The sequence below is a fragment of the Eptatretus burgeri genome, chromosome 18, assembly GCF_056783735.1.
Source record: "Eptatretus burgeri isolate ZD-2024b chromosome 18, Ebu_testis_v1, whole genome shotgun sequence".
NCBI classification, from domain to species: Eukaryota; Metazoa; Chordata; class Myxini; order Myxiniformes; family Myxinidae; genus Eptatretus; species Eptatretus burgeri.
The window spans coordinates 6,055,958-6,078,670 of record NC_140978.1 but is presented as its reverse complement, the minus strand read 5'-3'; the positions used below and the strand labels follow the sequence as shown (position 1 = coordinate 6,078,670).

Below are 22,713 nucleotides of genomic sequence, written 5' to 3'. Positions count from 1 at the left end.
CAGGTCTGAGACAGGTTCTGGTCTGCAGCTCGCCTCTCCAGCCGAGCTGGAGGCCTCAATAATGACCGCTTTTGGTCCGATTATTTTGGGTGTGTGCATGTGTGTGTTTGTGGCGCCAGTGTAGTAAGAGTAAGTAATGAATTGTTAAGTGCCTTGCTGTTACATGCGTGCTTATCAATATTTGGATAACTCTGCCCTTACGTGCTCCCCTCATTTCCCTATTAATAAATATCCCCATTTGTGAAATGTATCAGCTCGTTCGTGTCCTTTCCTCCATTGGCTTATCGTGCTGCGTGTTGGAAAATTAGCAAGGCTGTTGTGCCGCCGAAAGGGGACATTTGGACTGACGGATCTCGGTGACCATCCGCTCGGGTCGCACACGGTTCGAGTACGCTCGCGGCTCGTTCCGTACGGGTACCGTCGAGGGTGTGGAGACTCGGTAAATCGCCACGTGGATATCTCGGTATTTTGAAAATTGGCAAATAACCCTGTACCAGGTGGTAGAAATATTGACGCTTCACAGTCCGATTAGGGACCCGTACGTTTTGGAGTTTTCCGAAGAAGTACGATCTAAATTCCGGGTGATCGGCGGAGTCTACTCTATGGCTCCACCTGGCGGTCATGCTCGTCGCCGATACCCGGCCCGTAACAATACTAATACATGAAGTAAATTAAGATCTAAGTCGAGGCGCCTCTACACAAAGACTTAAATACAGACAAGGGGAAAACAAAATGAAAGAAAATCCTCCCTTTATTCTGGCACTTAGCTTGGTCCAGCAACGGTCTTTATGGAACTTTGGAATCGAGGCGCTTTGTCCTGCATTGGTAGACGCGCCAAAAATGGCGCCGAGCTGCTCTCTCGTAGCGGGAAACTTACATGGGGCAATTCGTGAGGCGATATACAGCACCACGGCTCACCAACCGCCGTGTGGCTTCTTCGTCGATCATGCTTGCCGATCTGTGGCACTGCAGAATGGCGCCGTCTCTTCGGTGATATACACGAGGGTTCGAGGTCGCTCTCTTACAATCAGCCAAGAGTCAATGGCCAGAGACTTGCTCTACCATGCGAGCCAATTCACAGCACGACACGAGAATCATGCAGCCATTTCGTCGTGCCGAGAGGAGAGCAATGCAAGATCCTCCGTCCCTGCCACATTCCTCTCACAACTACTGCTGCAAACCTCACCCTTCTTCCACTTCCGGGCATGGCTTGCTGGCCCGAAAACCTGGGAAGGCGGAGCCTCTGCCTGTTCGGCACGTTTTGCTTGCTTATTGTTATTGTGGTTGTTATAAACACGCAACTACTTCATTGCTGACTTGTAAATGCAAAAACGTAGGAATCGATCACAGGGGGCAATTACATACTGGTGAAAATTATCCTTAATCCCTACCTAATTAACACTGCACCACCCCCCCGTGTGGTGACAACTAACACTTAAGCTCACAGTTTCCCTACTTAATTTACATTGAGATGTCTCCTACACGTCCATGAACCAAACAACTCCCATTCAATCCGAACTTTCCAATGAAATTCCTTCATCTATCCCTACAACCGTAACAAGGTAATGTAGAGTCATTGGGAAAAAGGAAGAGCCGGTTTAATGGAGCATTGGACTGGCCAATGAGATGCGGAGCAACACTGGGCCCAAGATGCTGCCTTGCAGCATTTCAACCTCCATTTGTAGGGAAGAGGAGAGCGGTCTATTGATAGCAACACATTTACTGCACATGTGGGGGGAAGACAAAGTATGAAGGTGGCCTTGTATGCCACAGACAGCACTCTTGACAAGCAAAGCAGGAAGCCAGACTGCAGTCAAATGCCTGATATATATATATATATATATATATATATATATATATATATATATATATATATATATATATATATATATATATATATATATATATATCTAAGGTAACCACCTTGATCTCTTATTTGAGATTTATGGACTCCTTACATTGCTGAGAGAGTAGCAGCTGCATGTCCAAAGTTGAACGATTGTGAATGAATCCAAACTGATGCTCAAACGTCAGGCTGATTGATAAGAAAAAAGATTCGACATCAGCAGCAATGATGGATTTCTTGATTTTGCTTGTTATTGGAAGTAAGCTTACTGGTCTGTAGTTGAGACAATATATTTTTGTATCCTTATTTATATGGGAGTGATGTTTGCTGACTTCCAGAGGACAGGCTGAAGAGTGCAAGACAGAGGAGGATTTGAGAACATGGGCAGTGATGCCACCTGTGCCCGTCATGGAGGAAGGGTTGAAGCTGGACAGAACTTTCTCTACTTCTATGAATGAGAAGGAATCGAAGTCCTGCATATAATGTGAAAGAGGGGGGTGAAATAGGAACAGACTGTAATGGGTTGGGAACACTGGATTTGGAGGCAAACTCTGAGTGTTCTGCCTTCTTTGAACAGAGTTTGTGTTGGTGATGTTTGAGGTGAGGCAGTAGATAGAGGGAGAGCATTCACCAGTGACTTGACTTGACAAGACACCGCCATGGCTTTGAGGAAAGAGAGTTCGGCCTTGAGACTTGCAAGATTAAGGTTGTCTGGTTTGCCTAAAGATTCACGTAAATGTGTGTGTTCATGCGTGCGTGTTTTTGTGCTCATTTGTGTTTATGTGTGCATGTTTACACACATCATGCTGAGGGATGGCGCGCGCGCACACACGCACACGCACACGCACACGCACACGCACACGCACACGCACACGCACACACACACACACACACACACACACTCACACACACACTTTTAATTGTTAGCCTCTGGAGTGACTGTGAGCAGCTTTACCTGTCAATGAGCTGGCGGCATGGTGTGGCAGGATGTGGCAGGATGGTGGCTACTGTCAGGAACTACCCTTAACATCTTCACAAATGTTAATCATGCGACTGAGCGAAAGATGTTTCAAAAATGCTTCCAATTCCGTGAATAATCGATTGCATCCATGCTTCCTCATTCGCTTCCTTTTTGAGTGATTATAACAATATATAAATACATTTCATTGGCTTTTGTCAGGTTTGTATTTCAGAACATACTGTCATTCTGGTGAGTTCCGTTGTTGCGGTTATGTTGTTTTCCCCCCCAAAACTTCTCTCTGTGGTTGCAGAGGAGAATCTCAGTGGACAAAAAAAAAACAAAAATCAATAAAACTGCTAAAGGCCCGGTCACACCTTGACGTTTTAGCCAGCGATGGCAACGTGTTAAAATTTATGTAAAACGCTGGCTTACGTTGAACTTTTGATGTTTTTTTTTTTAAAGATTCGGACGTATTCATAGCGACTTGGTCTTATGTATAACGCATTGGTAACAACACAGAACGTTTCGTTGTGTTATAGATAACTTATACCAACGAATGCTGAACCTGTTGTCGGCCTACACAACCGATGCCCAACGATAGTCTAACTCAGGCATAGCGCGTTGCACGCATCGCCGACGATGTCGTGACGTAGCCTATTAAAAGGCTGACGCACAACGATTTGAATCATAACTGCCGTAGAAATGGAAGGGTCAAAATCGCGGTCACACCTTGGCGATCTTGCCAGCGTATGCCGACGTAACAAAAAGTGTGTCTAAAACGTTGGGGCACGTCAAATACGGTATGAGTAAGTTTGGTATGCGTGAGTAGAACGCTAAATACGCTATCATAAGTCGTAGTAAGTAGAGTACGTCAAGAAATTTTGAACATGTTCAAAATTTTACGACGTACTCGGCGTATGACACACGTTCGCATGCGATGGGGATAAGTTTTACACACGATATGTGGACGCTTACACACGTCCACAAAGGCTACTTATAAGCTACTCATAAGTCGAAACACGTCGCGGTAATGTCTTTTTTACGCGAAACTTATTTATAACTTATGTTTGACGTGCTTTGAACCAATTCTGTACGTAGTCCCAACCAACATCGACGTATGCACACGTATTCAAATGATGTCTACCGGTCGACAAAAAAAAATAAAAGAACGTGTTTCAAACTTACAACTGCCATATGAAGACGTGTTCCCAGCGGTTTTGGGAATTGGTATATAAAAATGCTGCTCATAAAAGGGGAACCCAACTGTGTTTTCGAGTCCTTTTTGAGTCGATGTCCATGTCAGCAGTAACAGTATCAGTATCAGTATTAGTATTAGTATTAGTATTAGTATTAGTAGTAGTTTGTTCATGTTGGCAGTAGTAGGTGAGTGTGAGGGGGAGGGTGTGGGTTATGATGGATCGTCCTTGCGTCCGCGTGTCCACGGGTAGGTTCATAGGCTGCCACTCAACGATTTAAATGGCTGCATCTCCACTATTGAAAGTAGACGCTTGCGCTCAACAATTCGATTTTTTTTTACACTCAACGACTTTTAAACGGTACCACTCAGCTAGTTTCATTGTTTACAATGAACGATTTAAATTGCTGGCACTCGCCTTTGTTTTTTGACGCTGGTGCTCGGAAATTTTAATCGTTTCTATTGAACGTGCGAAATCGCTCAAACCCCACTATTGAAAGTAGACGCTTGCGCTCAACAATTCGATTTTTTTTACACTCAACGACTTTTAAACGGTACCACTCAGCTATTTTCATTGTTTACAATGAACGATTTAAATTGCTGTCACTCGCCTTTGTTTTTTGACGCTGGGGTTTGGAAATTTGAAGCGTTTCTTCTGAACGTGTTAAAACGCTCAAACTCGACTATTTTAAATAGACGCTGCCGATGGACAATTAGAATCATAGCCAAGCTAGACATCGAAGTGTGAACATCCTCGTCATGCCGAAGAAAAGTTTGAAGAATGCTGCAAATAAGTGTCCTGGCCGTGGCCGTGGACGCTGACGCAAGGACGATACATTATACCGACGTCTTTCAGCCTATGAGTAACTTAAAAGTAACGTCTGTCGATGTGTGGCAACGATCGCGTAACGTGCCAACAACACGTTAATCATAGGTTAGAAATAAGTTTCGGGTATGCTAAACATTACCTCGGTGTGTCTCAACTTATGATTAACTTACAAGTAGCATGTGTTGACGTCTGTCAACGATCGCAGACCGTGCATACAACTTGTGGCCAGCGTAGCGGAACGTGTGAGTCATACGCCGGCATACGTCGTGAAATTTCAAGCATGAAAAAATTTGAGGACAACCGAAAAGTACAACGTTTAAAGCCAACGTACAACGACGTATGGCAGTGTTTTTCAGCATGCTCTCAATGTTATCAAAACTTACCCATAACGTATTCAACGTGTGCCAGCGTTTTAGAAAAAAAATTCAAAAATCGGCATACGTTGGCTAAAACGTCAAGGTGTGACCGGGCCTTAAGCAACCAAAAATAATTTTGCTCCTGAAATTAGACTCCAATTTAGAGACGATCGGCATAATTCTCCACGCACACCCGTTTTGGGTTTTTTGCTACTTTGTTTTCCCATTCCACTTGTTTGTTTGTCCACATCGCTTGTTTTCCTGATTTGTTTTCTCATATTCCTTATTTTGTTCACATCGCCAATTTACAGCTTTGGGCTCCTTCGAGTGATCACAAGTTAATTTTGTCAGATTACATACTCGCCTTTTGCTCATTGCGCTTTCAGTCATGACAGCCAAAATATATTTGCATTAATAATCATTTACAAATTTATTTTTCACATCCTTCAAGGGGATTTCACCACTTGCCATTTGAGATGAGTTTTACATCATAAGGCCGTCACCCATTTTTGTGCACCAAGGAAAGAGTAGCTCATATTTAGAGGATGCATTTTGATGCTTGCCGTTTAATTTATGCAAAAAAGGTCAATATAAGATATCTCTCTCAATGTTACTGACCCTTTTCACATATTCATCCTCAAGTACTTCTGTTCTCTCGGAGATCCCATGCTCTGCTAATGATGTGCGGATAACAGTAGTGATGGGCTGAAAGAAACTCTGTGGATGTTTGATGTGAAATACAACAACGGATGATTTGATGGAGGTTTTCCACTTGCAGTTTTATTATACAGGTCAAAAAAATAACAAGGTTATGGGTGAAGTGAGGCTTAGCCATTCTTAGATATCTCTGATTTCTGAATCTCAATTGGAATGTTCTTTTACGTAGGCCTGGGGAAATGCATTATCCATCTTTAATAGCCTCTTGGGCTTTGCACAGAGCAGTATGTACCAATGACTTGTGCTTTAATATTTTATGTTTGATGCTCATTAATGAATTTGTTCCATCATCCACTCATTTACTTCGTTATTTTTGATGATAGAGCTATTGGCTTGCTATTTATGACAGTTTCCGTGTAACCCGTGGTAGTCATTTCTTTCCCCACAACCCCAGATATTTGTTTCTGTTTTAATTCCGAGTTCAATGATGCAGTTGACTATGCAATTGAAGTGTGTTTACGAACCCTCACTTTGGAAAGCTTGTACCAGCCATCGGCATTGCTGACTTTGTGGTATCAAAGCTGATTTTAAAATGCCCCAAAATTGTAATGAATAAATCATTATGAAGTATTTCCCATTTCTCGCTCAAGCTGGAGCACCCCATGGTTTGTTGGTACACCATATGTCATCAGTATGAATAGTGAGAAAAAGTTTCAAAACATAAAGCATTTATAATCTGCCTCAAAAGTGGGGACGCAATGGGTATAACTCACTGGGGAGTAATGGAATAAGTTTACCCTGTTTATCATATCTGTTTGGAGAAACACATTTTTCTACAGTATCTACAGCTCTTGGAATAACTAATGAAATATATATGTATGTATGTATATATATATATATATATATATATATATATATATATATATATATATATATATATATATATATATATATATATATATATATATATATATATATATATATATATATATATATATATATATATATATATATATATATATATATATATATATATATAAAGATGATATATAAAAATTGTGCACTACACACACTTTTTTAAACAAATAATCTTTTAAATGATCTATTGTGATAAAATAAAAACAAATGCAACAAGAAAGCATTCCAAAATGCAAAGCCCGTCCACATCCGATTTGCAATTTAATTAAACTTGATGAAAACAAACAGTAAAAAATAAAAACAATGTCACCCGCAGGGTGACCCGTATCTTGCCAAAAGGTGACCACGTGTGACTTCTTTAAGGTCACACTGAGGTGAACAGAGCTGCTATCCACCAGGAGCGACTCCTTGAGGAATATCTGCCTACGAGAGATTCCGATGAGAATCGTTCTACAGAGTAACCATGAAAAATATGCGTTTGTCTCATAACGTCACCAAATGATGTCATAATGTCTCAAGCTTGACATATCTAGAAAGCACTCATCGAGGTGTTCAATTTGAGGTACTATACGATATGGTTCCTAAAACTTGAAAATTTGAACTTGGGGTCAAATATGTTTGACCTCAGGCGCTAACCATGAAGGTCAAGGCCAATCGCCACCAAAAATTAATCAGCTGAGCGCCAGACCATGAACTATATTCCCATGAAGTTTGAAGACGATCCGATCAAAATTACTCAAAAAATAAGGGTTTCGTCGACTCCCCTGATTTGCGACAAAGTGACCTTGACCTTTGACCTTGACCTTCAAAATTTTCTGCGCTGAAAGGGACCTCTATAGGACTCTGATATGCGAAGTTACAAAAATTTCCAATGATAACTGTGCTCTGCATAATTTTTTATACGTGATTCCAGACAAACAAACAAACAAACAAAAACAAAAAAAAACATACAAGCTGACTAACATATCTTGCAAAAACTTCGTTTTGGCAAGATAATAAGTAAATTTTATTAACTGGCAGAGTACCCGCCCGACGGGTGATCTTGTTCCAAGCATGTAACATGTTCTTCTGATGAACGCTTTTATTTGGGTGGTATATAGGTAACTGACAGCTCTGTATCGGCAAAAAATAATAACCCAAGTTACGTGCATGAAGCAAAAATGTACTAACTGCTTATAATTAAAAACACCTCACTACACTGGAAAAAGTGGGGACAGAATACAGGACCGTAAATGTTGGAGACTTGTTATACCCTCCGCCACCTGGAGGCGGCACTACACGATACACATTTACATAGAGGATTTGTGTCCCACCCTCCACCCGCTCCCAAGACCACCAGTAAAGACAAAAACACACCATACATTAAATTGGGGCATGCTGATCCTATGTAGCAAGTCTGGAAGGAATCGGCTCAGAACTGTAAGAGTAGTGCACTAAACAAACACCGGTCTGTGAATTGTACTAAGGATAAGTGCTCTCCATGTCTCATATATATATATATATATATATATATATATATATATATATATATATATATATATATATATATCTATATCTATATATATATATATATATATACAGTATATAAAAGCCAGTTCCTTTTTGTATTGTGTGTGGATGGACTGCCTTCGCCCCATTGGTTGGACAGCTTGCCTGACTCCACTCACAATTGTATTCTGAAAAAAAAAAATCACATATCTGCCATTTTGTGAAGGCACGTAGGCCGCAGACCTCTGGTCTCAGTCCATGGCCCAGTGCAATTGGAATTATCTGAGCGATATAACCACAATGCATAATATATGCACACAAGCAATACGTATGTTTTTGCTTCATGTGTGTATCTTGGATTATTTTTATTATTTTCAGGAGGGATTGTGACAGCAGTCTGTGGCCTATACACTGCCAAAATAAAAGGATGAGTAATTTGTATAATAAGTGAATGTTTTTGAATGTAATTTCAGTTTTAGCCTGACTTTTCATGGCCGATTAGTGTGAAAATAAAGAATGGTCACCCGTCATAACCATTAGGCATGTGTTTGCTTCATGTATGTTATCCGGGTTGCAGCAGTCTATTGTCTCTTCACCACCCAAATAAAGGGATGAGCAATTTGTATAATAAATAAATGTTTTTTGTTCGTAATATCTGTCTTAGCTAGACTTTTCAAGGCTGAATCGTGTAAAAACATGGAAGGGTCTGCTAGTAATGATGATAAAGGTTTGTTGAAACTCTAATGGTTAAAAAAAAAGTTATGGCCTGACCGACACGCTGAAGCTCCAATGGCAAATAAATAAATAAATAAAGACGGAAGCGATTAAAATAAATATATATCTTAAAAAACCCGACTGTGTCGTGTCTGTCTCGTGATGACACTTGCAGAGAGTGCTTTAAAATAATTTTAGTAACCCTCCAAATATAGCAAACAAGAAAAACAATAGCGAGAGTGGTGCTTTACGTTAAGCCGCGCACCAAACCGCTCGTCACTCACTCCCTCAGCTCCAACCCTTTAGGTCCCGCCTCTCCCGTCCCGTTAGAGGGAAAACACACCGGTTATGTTCAACGAGTGAACGAATGCTATCTGGTCTCGAGAGGGAAAGGACCGCTACAGGCTGATAAATGCTATTTGTACTCACTATGTATGCCTTTGCCGTTTAACATTTTAATCCATTTATTAATTAGTGTTTTCCATATCTTATTATAATGGAGCAAACGGATATGGTTATGTATATTTGTGACCATGGAGGTAATACATCAGCTAGAGTGCTAAGTCGGTCGCGTGACCTGACGCCACCCTGTAAACTCGCCGCCATGTTTTCGGCCGTCAAGTCGTCAACATGATTTTGATCTACATTGCAGGCTATATTGTTAGGAGGTCAGTCAGTAATCTGTCCTGTGCAGAATGTGTTGGTCTACTGGTGGGGCCTTCTGGTGTATCCTCTGAGCATAGCTATAGTGAGAATCCACATGAATTTGCTAGGTTGGTGGCTGTCTAGGATAGAGGTGGTCTGTATTTTGCTTCAATTAAGGTATTCAAACTTGTAAAGATTTTTGAACAAATATTCCATGAAGTGGTTGTAAACAAGCCCATGTGCAGTGGAAATGTGATCCTTAAATTAAAAGTCACAACACAAAGGTGGATTCACGAGAATACAAGTCCCATTTTTGTTCAGGTAGCACATGCAATTCCTTTGGCTCTAGGTGAGATAAGTCATGAGGACGAGCTGGTTAATAAAATACTACACATGCTCTTTACCATTAGATTAAAGTATCGGGGTAAGACATTTTCACAAGTCGGAAACCAGTACTCGTAATTTATCTGTTAGACTCACAGTGTTCAACCATCGGTGATTTAGTTGTTCCAAACAATGCTGGTTATTCAAGATTTTACATAAAAATGTCCTCTTTGGAAAGATAATGTTAGTTTATAGTCTTTTTGCATTGAAAATTAAATGTGAATCCATCTGGTAGTTTTCATGTATCCAAACTACAGGATGGCTGTAAGCATGTTGGTTACTTTGACATTTAAAATACATCTCACGATTATGAATTCCTGATTGTCCCTTCATGTATGTGTAGAAAACTAATTTCTGTAGTGATCAACAAATTTGCATCTATTCTTAATTTATCATTTTATATACCTGTATTGTATTTATGACAAACATTTTGATGCTGTCGTCATTATTTCATGTTATTCTGTATTCAAAATCGTGTTTGTATGTGTCTTCCATTTATATCTGATTGAATTACCATACAACCTCAGTTAAATAAAAACATTCACCATTTCCACTAAAGTTCTGATTTTCTTAGCTTTATATATTGCAATGCATTTTATGAGCATAACCATGTCTAATTTGGTGAAAGGCCAAAAAAAGCCACGCATTGGAATAACTAGTGCATGCCCGTACGTGCGTGCCCGTACATGTGTGGCCCGTACGTGCTTGGCAGTACATGCAAAAAAAAAAAAATGATAATTCAACCCGCGTGCCAGAAACAACAACCACACAGGCCGTTCCTTCGCTCTCACCAAGTGAGCAGTTCGTTCTTCATCCGTTTCAGCTGCATGACGCCTTGTCACGCGAGTAGCGTCGCGTGTCAAGCGAGCAGCTCGTGCTTCGTTAGATTCCATTGCGCATGCACATTCCTTCGCTGTCGTAAATGACGACTGAATTGGGGCACTGTGTTTAAGAAAATTGAGAAAGAAATCGAGAAAGTACAGAAATCGAGAAAGAAAGAATACAGTAAGTCGATAAATAGAGAAAAAATCTAGAAAAAATCGAGAAAGAATACAGTAAGTCGTCACTCTCCGGAAGTCCAGAAGTTAAGTCCTCACTGTCCGGAAGTTCGCATATCGCAGTTACGATTTTTCGCAATTTAGTTTTAATGCCCAATTATTCAATTAGCGCCAACGTATTTTGCCTTTTCGCAATGTCATGGCAAGGGAAAACACAAAGAGAAGAGAAGAGAAAAACGAAAAGGGAAAAAACGTATGTGCAAAAAAAAACAAACAACTTTCAAACAACTACACAGGCCGTTCCTTCGCTCTCGTAAATGACGACTGGATTGGGGCATTGTGTTTATCTATAAATGCGCATAAGAAATCGAGAAATTATTAGAATACAGTAAGTCATCATTATCCGGAAGTCCATACGTTGTAACCTGTAATGGGGAACGCGGCTGAGGTTCTCTCCCCACCGGCCACACCTACGCAGCAACGTGTCCTTTCATTGGTTGGTAAATAAATGGCCATAACTTGGGAACCACTTGTCCGATTAATATCAATCCTTGAAAAGGCACATCCACAGGTCCCCAGCAATATACCTGGCAAGTTTCAATTAGATCGGACCAGTGGTTGTCGAGAAACAGCGGTCACACACACACACACACACACACACACACACACACACACACACACACACACACACACACACACACACACACACACACACACACACACACACACACACACACACACACCTGGAATTATAGATAGATATATAAAGTAATGAAACCTAAAGTTGAGACATGATCAGCCAAGTTGATGATTGGTTCACAAAGAAATAGAATAGTGTGGCTCTCAAATCGTTCTTGATATTAAAAACTTGAATATGGGTGGACAGGCACCCCTTGATCGTGGAATCGTGTCCAATGCAAAAATCCAGTGTTTACTGATATATATATATATATATATATATATATATATATATATATATATATATATATATATATATATATATATAATTATTTTTATTTCTTTGTTACACTTCTGTCAAAAGTGACCTCCATGGGTTTTAAATGGAATTGGCATCTTTTGTTTGGGCTGTGTGTGAACATCTCACCAACTATATTATTTATATACAATTGCTGAAGGCAATAGTCATAAGAGCCCGAAAATATTCTCCAAAGTGCATTATTCCGACATTCAGTGGACCATATATATATATATATATATATATATATATATATATATATATATATATATATATATATATATATATATATATATATATATATATATATATATATATATATATATACGCTCGCGTGTCATGTTGACGGCCAATAAAATGGCGACCACGACCGACAACGGTTTCAGTCCAATCAGCTCAATTGACAGGCTTGTTAGTGCTCTCGTGTATGTATTACATTTATGTTTGTGACCAAAACGTCTTCTTCTTCAATTTTTTTTCATAAATTCCGCCATGTTGTTTTTATGTGTAAAGCTAACCGAAGAAACACATTCATAACTTGCCTGCATTCATCAGCGTTAATTTTGTTACTTTGATTTGATTAATCAAGATTGAGATCGAGATATGGGAATAAGAAAAGATATCATGTAAAAACTCGGCCGGAAGTCCAAGGAAAGTGGTGTATTGGGGGCACGTCTGCTGTGTCAGGCTGGCAGTTCGAATTTCCATTCCAGTTTTTGATAAATTTGTGTTGACCTTCCCTTCCAGCTCCAACTGATAATTTAAAATAAATATAAATTTGTGCTCAGTTCCTTATTACTTATATATGTTGGATTTGACTTCTCATTTGCATTATATATTTCAGTTAGAGCACAAAATTAATTTTGCTGACCTCCCTCACCATCCCCCTTCCCCTCCCCCCCTCAACCCCAGTGCCACAACATTCCCCCTCCACTATTCCCCCATCACCCCCACAACCCATGATCCCCCATCACCCTCACAACCCTTGACCAACATCACCCCCACTAACCCATTTCCACCATTCCCCCCCCCCTTCTCTCACTCCTGGAGAAAGCAGGCATGGTCAAACAGACCTACTGTTGTGGCCAAAAATATTGGCACCCTTGAACTTTTTTCAAATAATGCACCATTTCTTTCAGAAAATTGTTTAAATTGATAAATATTGTGGTATCCACATTTGTATTTCTTTGGTTTGCAGTGGAACAAAACAAAAAAGCTGAAAAATTACGAAATCTCCGCTTATTCCACACAGAAATCAGAAAATGGCCCGGACAATATTATTGGCACCTTTTGGAAGTTGTTAGAAATGATTAGATTTCAAGCAGGTGATTCTCCTTTACTTTGGAACTGAACTCACCTGTGGTGAGTTGCAGGTGCCTGCAATATGAAAATCACTCATTCAACCAATTTGAAGAGAGAAAAGGAGTCATTCTGCTGTTTTGTGTCACTGTGTACCGCAATGAGCGTGGAGAAAAGAGAAAAACAGAGAATTGTCTGAGGAGGTCAGACAATATTGTAGCCAAGCATGGACAATCTCAAGGCTACAAGTCCATCTCCAGAGACCTTGATCTTCCTGTGTCCACTGTAAGCAATGTTATCAGGAAGTTTATGGCCCATGACACTGTTGCCAACCTCCTTGGACGTGGTCACGAGAGCAAACTTAATCGAAGATTGCAGCGAAGGATTGTTAAAATGGTGGAGAAAGCACCTCGATCAACTGCCAAACAGATTAAAGCTGATCTTCAGACACAAGGTACGACAGTTTCAACTCACACCATCCTTTGCCAACTCAATGAAAGGGGGTTCTCTGGTGGCAGACCCAGGAGGACCCCACTGCTGAGAGAGAGACGTAAGAAAGATCGACTTGAGTTTGGCAAAACACACCTGAACAAGCCAAAATCCTTCTGGGAGAATGTCCTGTGGACAGATGAGACCGAATTAGAGCTTTTTGGTGAAACACATCATCTCCATGTTTACAGAAAACAAAATGAAGCCTTCAGAGAAAAGAACACCTTCCCCACAGTCAAACATGGAGGAGGTTCAGTGATGTTTTGGGGTTGCTCTGCTGCCTCTGCCACTGGGTGCCTTGACTGTGTGCACGGCATCATGAAATCAGATTACCAAGGCATTTTGGAGCGCATTGTTCAACCCAGTGACAGAAAGCTGGGTCTCCATTAAAGGTCATGGGTCTTGCAGCAGGACAATGACCCCAAACACACTTCAAAAAGCATCCAGGAATGGTTCAAGATAAAACGCTGGACTGTTCTGAAGTGGCCAGCAATGAGTCCAGATCTAAATCCCATTGAACACCTGTGGGGAGATCTGAAAACAGCAGTTGGGAGAAGGCACCCTTCAAACCTGGTAGAGCTGGAGCAGTTTGCACAAGAAGAGAGCAGTCTACCTGTCAGTAGAGAGGTGTAGGAAGCTCATTCATGGCTATAGGAAGTGCTTGACCGCAGTTATTTTGTCCAAAGGTTGTGCTACCAAATATTTAGTTGAGGATGTCAATAATTTTGTTAATGCCATTTATTTTTATTTTCTGATTTAAAAAGATATATTAAGTTCTGAATCAAAAACAAAGCTTCTGTAATAATTAATAGTGAAATGAAGAATTGTGGAGACCAAATACTTTGTCCATTTCAACTTATTTTTGGAGAAAATTGTGAGTTATTTGAAAAAAGTGTAAGGGTGCCAATATTTTGGCCACGACTGTATTGTATGCCTCTGTGGTGAGGTACACAAAGCGTGCTGAGCCACACTAGTTCTTATCAAAAAGGTTTGTTGAAAATTTCATGACAAAAGCTCAAATGGTTAAAAAGAAGACACACAACACACAACACACAACACACACCATCATCTCCAGATGTCCCGCTGTGTGAGGGATGGGTTAGAAAGGATGGATTAATAAATTAATAGACAAGAATAACTATTTTGTATTTCCTCGTCAAAATGTGTCAAAAGACTATCACTGTAAAGAGAGTCTGCAGTGTTGTATTGTGTGTTGACAAGACAACAATGCAAAACAACAAAATAACTAAATAAATGATGTTCCAGAAACCAGAGGAAAGTGTTAAGACTATATTAAACAGCTTGCTTCACGAAAGCACAACTTTTTCGCTTAGTTTATGTCATTCTAACACCCCCACTCCCCCCATACTCACCCCCTTCCTTTAACGCTCCCCACCTCCCCCCTCCCTCCTCGCTCCTCTCCCATGACCCCATTTTCGTACTAAACATCACTGCTATTCTCAAAGTACTTGTTCTTCGTTGCAGGATCATGGAATCCCAATACACTTGAGCCATTACGCAGTCGCCCCACACCACTCGGGTGTGTACCCAATGCATGAGACCCTGTACGATGCTTGGCGCCACGTCTGGGGTGTTCGGGTCACCAGCACGGAAGAGTATCCACACCTGAAGCCGGCTCGCTATCGCCGGGGGTTCATCCATCGTGGGGTCATGGTGAGTGAGATTGGAGGAGACGAGCGATGCGGATTGGGTGAGGTTACTCGAATGTTATACGACAGTGAGTTGGAATTCCTATAACGAAGCATGATGTGATGCCAGGATGAAATACCTTGAACTCCATGACTCAACAACAAACCCTGTCCTTTCCAAGTTAATTAATCTGTTAGAAATAATTAGCAGGAGAAGAGGGGGAAGGGGCATGGAACTTAATAAAACCTGTATTATGTGGCCAATTTATCATCGATGTTAACCTCAATGAAATGAAAGGTGTAAACACCCTGATGTCGATTTCTGTAATCTTATTTTTCACAATTAAAATACATTAACAACAACAAAAAAAATACCTTCTTCTTTGGTGGATATGTTTATCAATGTTTAATTGGTACGAGTTTTACTTGGCACATACTAATTGACTCATTTCGATTTCACACATCTGTATGAGTTTTTTTTTTCCCCATTTTATACGTTATTTTCACCGAGTCATTTTTGATACCCGTGTATTCTTTTTATTTTTTTATTTTTCGCTCTTCTCAAACAATTAAGATGTAATTAACTTTGATTATCAAGAGGTACTATTTTAAAAGCGATTCTGCAAAAAAACTTCCAAAATACTGAACTTTACATCGGTGATGGAAGACTTGGGTTGGGTTTGAATGTTCAGAACTTGACTTGCATCCATGGACGGAGGCAGGAAAGGACTTGGGTTGGGTTTGAATGTTCATAACTTGACTTGCATCCATGGACGGAGGCAGGAAAGGACTTGAGTTGGGTTTGAATGTTCATAACTTGACTTGCATCCATGGACGGAGGCAGGAAAGGACTTGGGTTGGGTTTGAATGTTCAGAACTTGACTTGCATCCATGGACGGAGGCAGGAAAGGACTTGAGTTGGGTTTTAATGTTCATAACTTGACTTGCATCCATCGACGGAGGCAGGAAAGGACTTGGGTTGGGTTTGCATGTTCATAACTTGACTTGCATCCATGGACAGAGGCAGGAAAGGACTTGGGTTGGGTTTGAATGTTCAGAACTTGACCTGCATCCATGGACGGAGGCAGGAAAGGACTTGAGTTGGGTTTGAATGTTCAGAACTTGACCTGCATCCATGGACGGAGGCAGGAAAGGACTTGAGTTGGGTTTGAATGTTCATAAGTTGACTTGCATCCATGGACGGAGGCAGGAAAGGACTTGGGTTGGGTTTGAATGTTCAGAACTTGACTTGCATCCATGGACAGAGGCAGGAAAGGACTTGAGTTGGGTTTGAATGCTCAGAACTTGACTTGCATCCATCGACGGAGGCAGGAAAGGACTTGGGTTGGGTTTGCATGTTCATAACTTGACTTGCATCCATGGACAGAGGCAGGAAAGGACTTGGGTTGGGTTTGAATGTTCAGAACTTGACCTGCATCCATGGACGGAGGCAGGAAAGGACTTGAGTTGGGTTTGAATGTTCAGAACTTGACCTGCATCCATGGACGGAGGCAGGAAAGGACTTGAGTTGGGTTTGAATGTTCATAAGTTGACTTGCATCCATGGACGGAGGCAGGAAAGGACTTGGGTTGGGTTTGAATGTTCAGAACTTGACTTGCATCCATGGACGGAGGCAGGAAAGGACTTGAGTTGGGTTTGAATGCTCAGAACTTGACTTGCATCCATGGACGGAGGCAGGAAAGGACTTGGGTTGGGTTTGAATGTTCAGAACTTGACTTGCATCCATGGACGGAGGCAGGAAAGGACTTGGGTTGGGTTTGAATGTTCATAACTTGACTTGCATCCATGGACAGAGGCAGGAAAGGACTTGGGTTGGGTTTGAATGTTCAGAACTTGACTTGCATCCATGGACGGAGGCAGGATATGAATTGCGGGCGGATCTTGACAGGCTGGGAGAAAGAAAGCTTCCATTGACATGTGCTGTTAGTTCAGAATAATAATTTGTGAATTATTAATAGCCGATGACTCGACAGCATGAAGCATGTTTCACTTGATAATTAAGGACATTTGCATGCTGCTGCTCTCTCAGCAATGGTTTCGGACTCGGAATCTTAAACACGAGGTCAGGTCTGTGTCGCTGGACATACCTCGGAAATTCACGCAGTCTGACATCCTGCTTTGCTTGCCAGGTTTTCCACATTTGGCATACGACCCACCTTCATTCATGGATTTCTGACTTTGTCCACTCATTGGAACTCTTTCATCTTCTTCCCTCTCTTAGTGGAGGCGAGCGTACTCCAAGGCAGTGCGTTGGGCCCAGTCGTGTTTTTCATCCACAGAAGCGAGTTCTGCAAAGCTCTGGAAAACCCCCTCTTCTTCTGTAATTTATTTTTTAATTATTATTATTTTTTTCTTACAGAAGACTCCGCGCTGTGTCTTGCAGAATCCCCGTCGCACTGATAGGGCAACGGCAGCTGCGTCAGTCTGCTTATCTGGAATTGATTATACGTTCGTCTGATAAATGGAACATGTCCTTCAATCTTGGAAGAATCTCAGTCTCACACTGTTGCTGTGGAAGGAGTGTCAAATGTACCCACCGATCTATTTCCATGGTTCACCACTGAAAGAGGTTCAGACTCTTGAGATTTTAGTCCTCACCCTCAGCCACGACCTTTCCTGGGCCAACCACATAGCAAAGCTCGCCTCCAATGCCAGCCACAGACTGGGCATCCTCTGCCATTGCATCTTTCCTTGTAAAAACAAAAACAAAATCAGAACGATTTGCAGTCTATAAGTCATTTGTCCACAGCTCATTGGAATATTGCTCTCTCCAATTGGCTGGGATCCTGTCATCTCAGCTGTCTTTCCTGTATTCTGTGGAATATATATATTTTTTTACATTGTTGAGGCTCGTAGGAGAGCTAACACACTGCGCACGGTAAGGGGTGCATGAGACAAGAGGGGTGGGAGAGGGAAGGACAAAACAGTGGGGAACAGAGACATGAGGAGATCTGTGGAAGGGAGAGGGATGGGGAGGGGAACACGGGGTATACGAGATGGACATTACAGGTACTTTCAGGAAGGAAAGCAGGGAATTTGAAGGATGTGGGCTTGGGTGGATTAACGGGGGTAGAAAAGATCAAGGCTTTGGATGGGGGAAGATAAGAGGTGGTGGTGAACAGCTGTTTTGAAGGCCAGGAGGGAAGAATGGGATTGAACAGAGTGAGGTGGTTTATTCCAAAGGCGGGAAGAAAGAGAAATGAAAGAGTGAAGGTGAGCAGTGATTCGTGATTTTGGTAGTTTTGCCAGGAGGGGGTTTCTGCGGACCTTGAGCGCCCTGCGGAAATATGTGGGTGGGGGTGGACATATCGCAGACAGCAGGAGGGGGGGCGAGACCGGAGAGGTGACAGTGGAAGACAGAAAGCCCACCGACCTGCCTGTGGTGAGAGTGAGAGGCTCAAAGACTCCGCCTCATCGCGGGAAATACCAATGATGCTAAACACCTTAGTTTCCACAGCGTAAAGGTGAGAGGCAGGAGCACCAGCCCAGAGGGGAGAGCAGTACTCCATCAGGCTGCGGACGAAAGCATTGTATGTGATCAGGAGCTCAGGTGGGCCAAGGAAGGACTTTGCACGATGGAGGATTCCCAGTCGGTGACTGGCTTTGGAAGCCAGGTTGGAAATGTGACTTTCCCAGGAAAGGTCATGGCAGATAATGAGACCCAGAAGCCTGAATGAAAGGACTTCTTCCAGAAGATTGTTGAGAAAGTAGATTGGGGGGGGGGGGGGGTTCCAAACGGTCCTTTCAGAGAGACATAGTGAGAGTGTGAGATTTGTCAGGATCGAAAGACATATTGCACGTGTAGGACCAGTTTGTGATTATTTTTTTTCCAGATCTGCAGAGAGCGAAGAAGCTGCGGCTTGCCGATCTGAGGGATTGACAGATGGTACGACAGAATGTGGCATCATCAGCAAAGAGATAAAGAGTATTTTCCAGAGAGTCGGAGAGATCATTGATGAAAACCAGAAAGAGAACAGGGCCCAGAATGTTGCCTTGAGCAACTCCAGCCTGGACAGGAAGAGGGGATGAAAGAACTCCATTTCGGGCCACACGTTGGCTGCGACAGGAGAATGAGTCTGCGAGCCATGAGGGGAAATGGCCTTTGTATACCATTGGAAGAGAGTTTGGTGAGCAGGACAGGGTGCCAGACCATATCGAAAGCACGTGATATGTCTACCGATATTGCTCTGATTTCATATCTGGCATTGAGGATCTCCATCCATTGTTGGGAGAGCAGAAGCAGCATCTCCAGGGTGGAGTGACCTGGTCTGAAACCAAATTGATGATCGGAAATCAAGTCTTTGGAGAAGAGGAAGGATTTAATGTCTGAAGCGACGATGGATTCCATAATCTTGCTGACAATTGGGAGAAGGCTGATTGGTCTGCAGTTGCAGGGATTTGTTTTTGCACCTTTTTATGCAGAGCGGTAATGTTTGCTGATTTCCAAGCAGATGGCAGATGACCTTGAGCAAATGAGGGGGTAACTGGAACAAAGAGAGAGAGGGACAGAGGAGCAGGTTTTTAGGACATGTGGGCTGATTGTCTGGAGCGGTTGCAGAATCTGAGTTGAGGTTTGACAGCAAGCTCTCCACTTTGTCAGAAGAAAAGGACACAGTGTCCAGGGACAGTTGCGTGTGACTGGGTAAGGTGGGTACAGAAAGCGATTGGTTTCGGACACAAACAAGATTTAGATGCAAACACCGAGTTTAGGCATTCAGCCTTATTACGTGAGGAATCAGCAGTGCAGCCATTTGTGGTAAGGGAGGGCATGGAGGGGGGGGACATATACCAGAAACAGATTTGATTAGATGCCACCAGGATTTTGAGGAGGGAGAGAGGTTTGAGAGTTCAGACTTGAGATGAGAAAGATGTTGTTTTTTGGCTCTCCTGAGGGTAGATACACACTTGTTCTGAGCTTTGTGGAAGGAACTGAGATTACCCTCATTTGGGTTTGCTTTCCATGAGACAAAGGCAAGTTGTTTCAGGACAACTGTTTCGCCACAAGCTTCAGTCTACCATGGGCGGGAGGAAGAATTATAGTAAGCATCATTGGTATCTCCCGCGATGAGGATGAGTCTTTGAGCCTCTCACTCTCTCACCACAGGCAGGTCGGTGGTCTTTCTGTCTTCCACCGTCACCTCTCCGGTCTCGCCCCCCCCCTCCATGAAGGACATGGAGGCTTTAGGTGCAGGGGAGGGGGAGGGGAGAGGGAAGGTAGGACAAGGGAGGAGAGGGGGGGGGTAAGGAGAGTTTTTGAAAGAGTGTGGGGAATTACAGAAGAGCTGGGGGAGGGGGCTGGATGAGGAGGAGAAAAGGCTCTGTGGTGCTGGGTTGAGGTACAGTGAGGAGTAATAAGAGAGGGGGCAGAAGGCAGTTGAGGTTTTGAGGAGGTAGAGTGATGAGATGGAGAAGAGAGGGCAGAGGAAGTAGGTAGCTTTGTAGATGTGAGGGGGGGGAATTTGAGGAGGGGGAGTGAGGGGTGAATGGAGGGAGAAGAGTGAGTGGGGAGAGTTGAGGGAGGAGTTTTTGAGAAAGGTGAGAGGGAAGCTTGGAGGGGGAAGATTGTGATGGTTGATTTGAGAGGGAGGGGTGAGAGGGGTGAATTGGCACTGGAGTTGGAAAAAAAAGACGAATGATGGAAAACGAACAAGCACAGCAAACGGTTTTTTTATTTTTTATTTTTACTTCAAATGCGACTAAAGACATTTCTTGACGGATGCAATAAAGGCGAAATCAGAGACTGGAGAGAAGAAACGTAACAGTTGGAATTTGTTTTAGACAAGGGATGAAGGAAAGGTCAAATTGAGAACAGTCTGGTGAGATAGAAAAAGAGTCGTGAATTATGTTGCAGTAATGAGAACCATACGTGTGAAAGAGAAAGATGAAGTATTGTATGAGACCATATTTATTATTATTATTATTATTATTACTAGTACGTGCCCGTAAAAAAAAAAATAATAATAATAATAAAGAAATAAACCACACAGGCCGTTTCTTCGCTCTCACGTGCCCGTACGTGTGTGACCCGGAAGTTCGATATTATTCGCAGTTACGATTATTCGCAATTTATTTTTAATACAAAATTATTCAATTAGCGCCAACTTATTTTACCTTTTCGCAATGTCGTGGTAAGGAAAACAAAAAGAGAAGAGAAGAGAGAGAAAAAATTTACTTCCTGGTTCGGAGCATACCAGCACTCTGACGTTACCAAAATTTATACACCGTCTAATATGAAAACGATCATAACTTTGGCCATTGTGTTTATCTATAAATGCGCATAAGAAATCGAGAAATTATTAGAATACACGGTCATCACTCTCCTGTACGAAGCCCGTACATTGTAGCCCGTAATGGGGAACGTTGCTTTGCTTCCCTTCCCCATCGGCCACGCCCACGCAACAACGTGTCTTCCCATTGGTTGGTAAATAAATGGCCATAACTTGGGAGGCACTTGTCCGATTAATATCAAACCTTGAAAAGGCACATCTTCAGGTCCCCAGCAATATACTTGGCAAGTTTCAATTAGATCGGACCAGTGGTTGTCGAGAAACAGTGGTGTCACACACACACACACACACACACACACACACACACACACACACACACACACACACACACACACACACACACACACACACACACACACACACACACACACACACACACACACACACACACATTGCTGGAATTATAGATAGATTATTATTATTTATTTTTTAAATTGAGATTGCATAAGGTTAGGTGAAGGAAAGGTTGAAGAAAAAACCGTGAGGTGACTGGTGAATTTTGATCAGTAAACGCAGGGGGTGGAAACAGATCACGTGGTTACGGGAGGTCAAATGGAATACATTGGAATCTTCCACCGTGACACCAAAGCAGAAGTCGACTGTTCTCATCTCACGGACAGCTAGCTGGGTGGCATATGTTTCTGTACCTCTCCAACAGCCTCACGATGTACTTGTTCTTCCCGTAACCCCCTCCTGATGAAACCTCAAAAATCCAGACTGACCTCAACTTGTTGCTTCCCCACTTCTCCTGTTGTGGACCCACCTTCCAGAGGCTGTGCTATCTCATTTTCCCTCCTGTGCTTCAAGCAAGTGGTGAACTCTTATCTTACGCCCCCACCCATCCTTGATCACAATCTTCATTGGCCTTACCAACCCTTCTTACCCCAACCATTATACTTCCAGGTTTCAGTGTTTCCTTTCCTCCTCCTCTTTTCATGTTCGTTCATGTCCTTGTTTATTGTATCCAAGACTTCCCGTGCTGCCGTACTGTCAGTTCATAC

General features: G+C 42.2%; 1 protein-coding gene across 5 annotated transcripts in view; it reads left to right on the top strand.

The window, feature by feature from the left end:
• LOC147008517 (bifunctional heparan sulfate N-deacetylase/N-sulfotransferase 1-like) overlaps positions 1-22,713 on the top strand; it is a 320,471-nt gene that overhangs the window by 268,771 nt on the left and 28,987 nt on the right. For all 5 annotated transcript variants that reach the window (XM_085863803.1, XM_085863799.1, XM_085863800.1 and 2 more), the window contains one exon: positions 15,241-15,429. In XM_085863803.1, the coding sequence (XP_085719929.1) occupies positions 15,241-15,429 (189 nt within the window). The remainder of the gene's footprint in view (positions 1-15,240; positions 15,430-22,713) is intronic.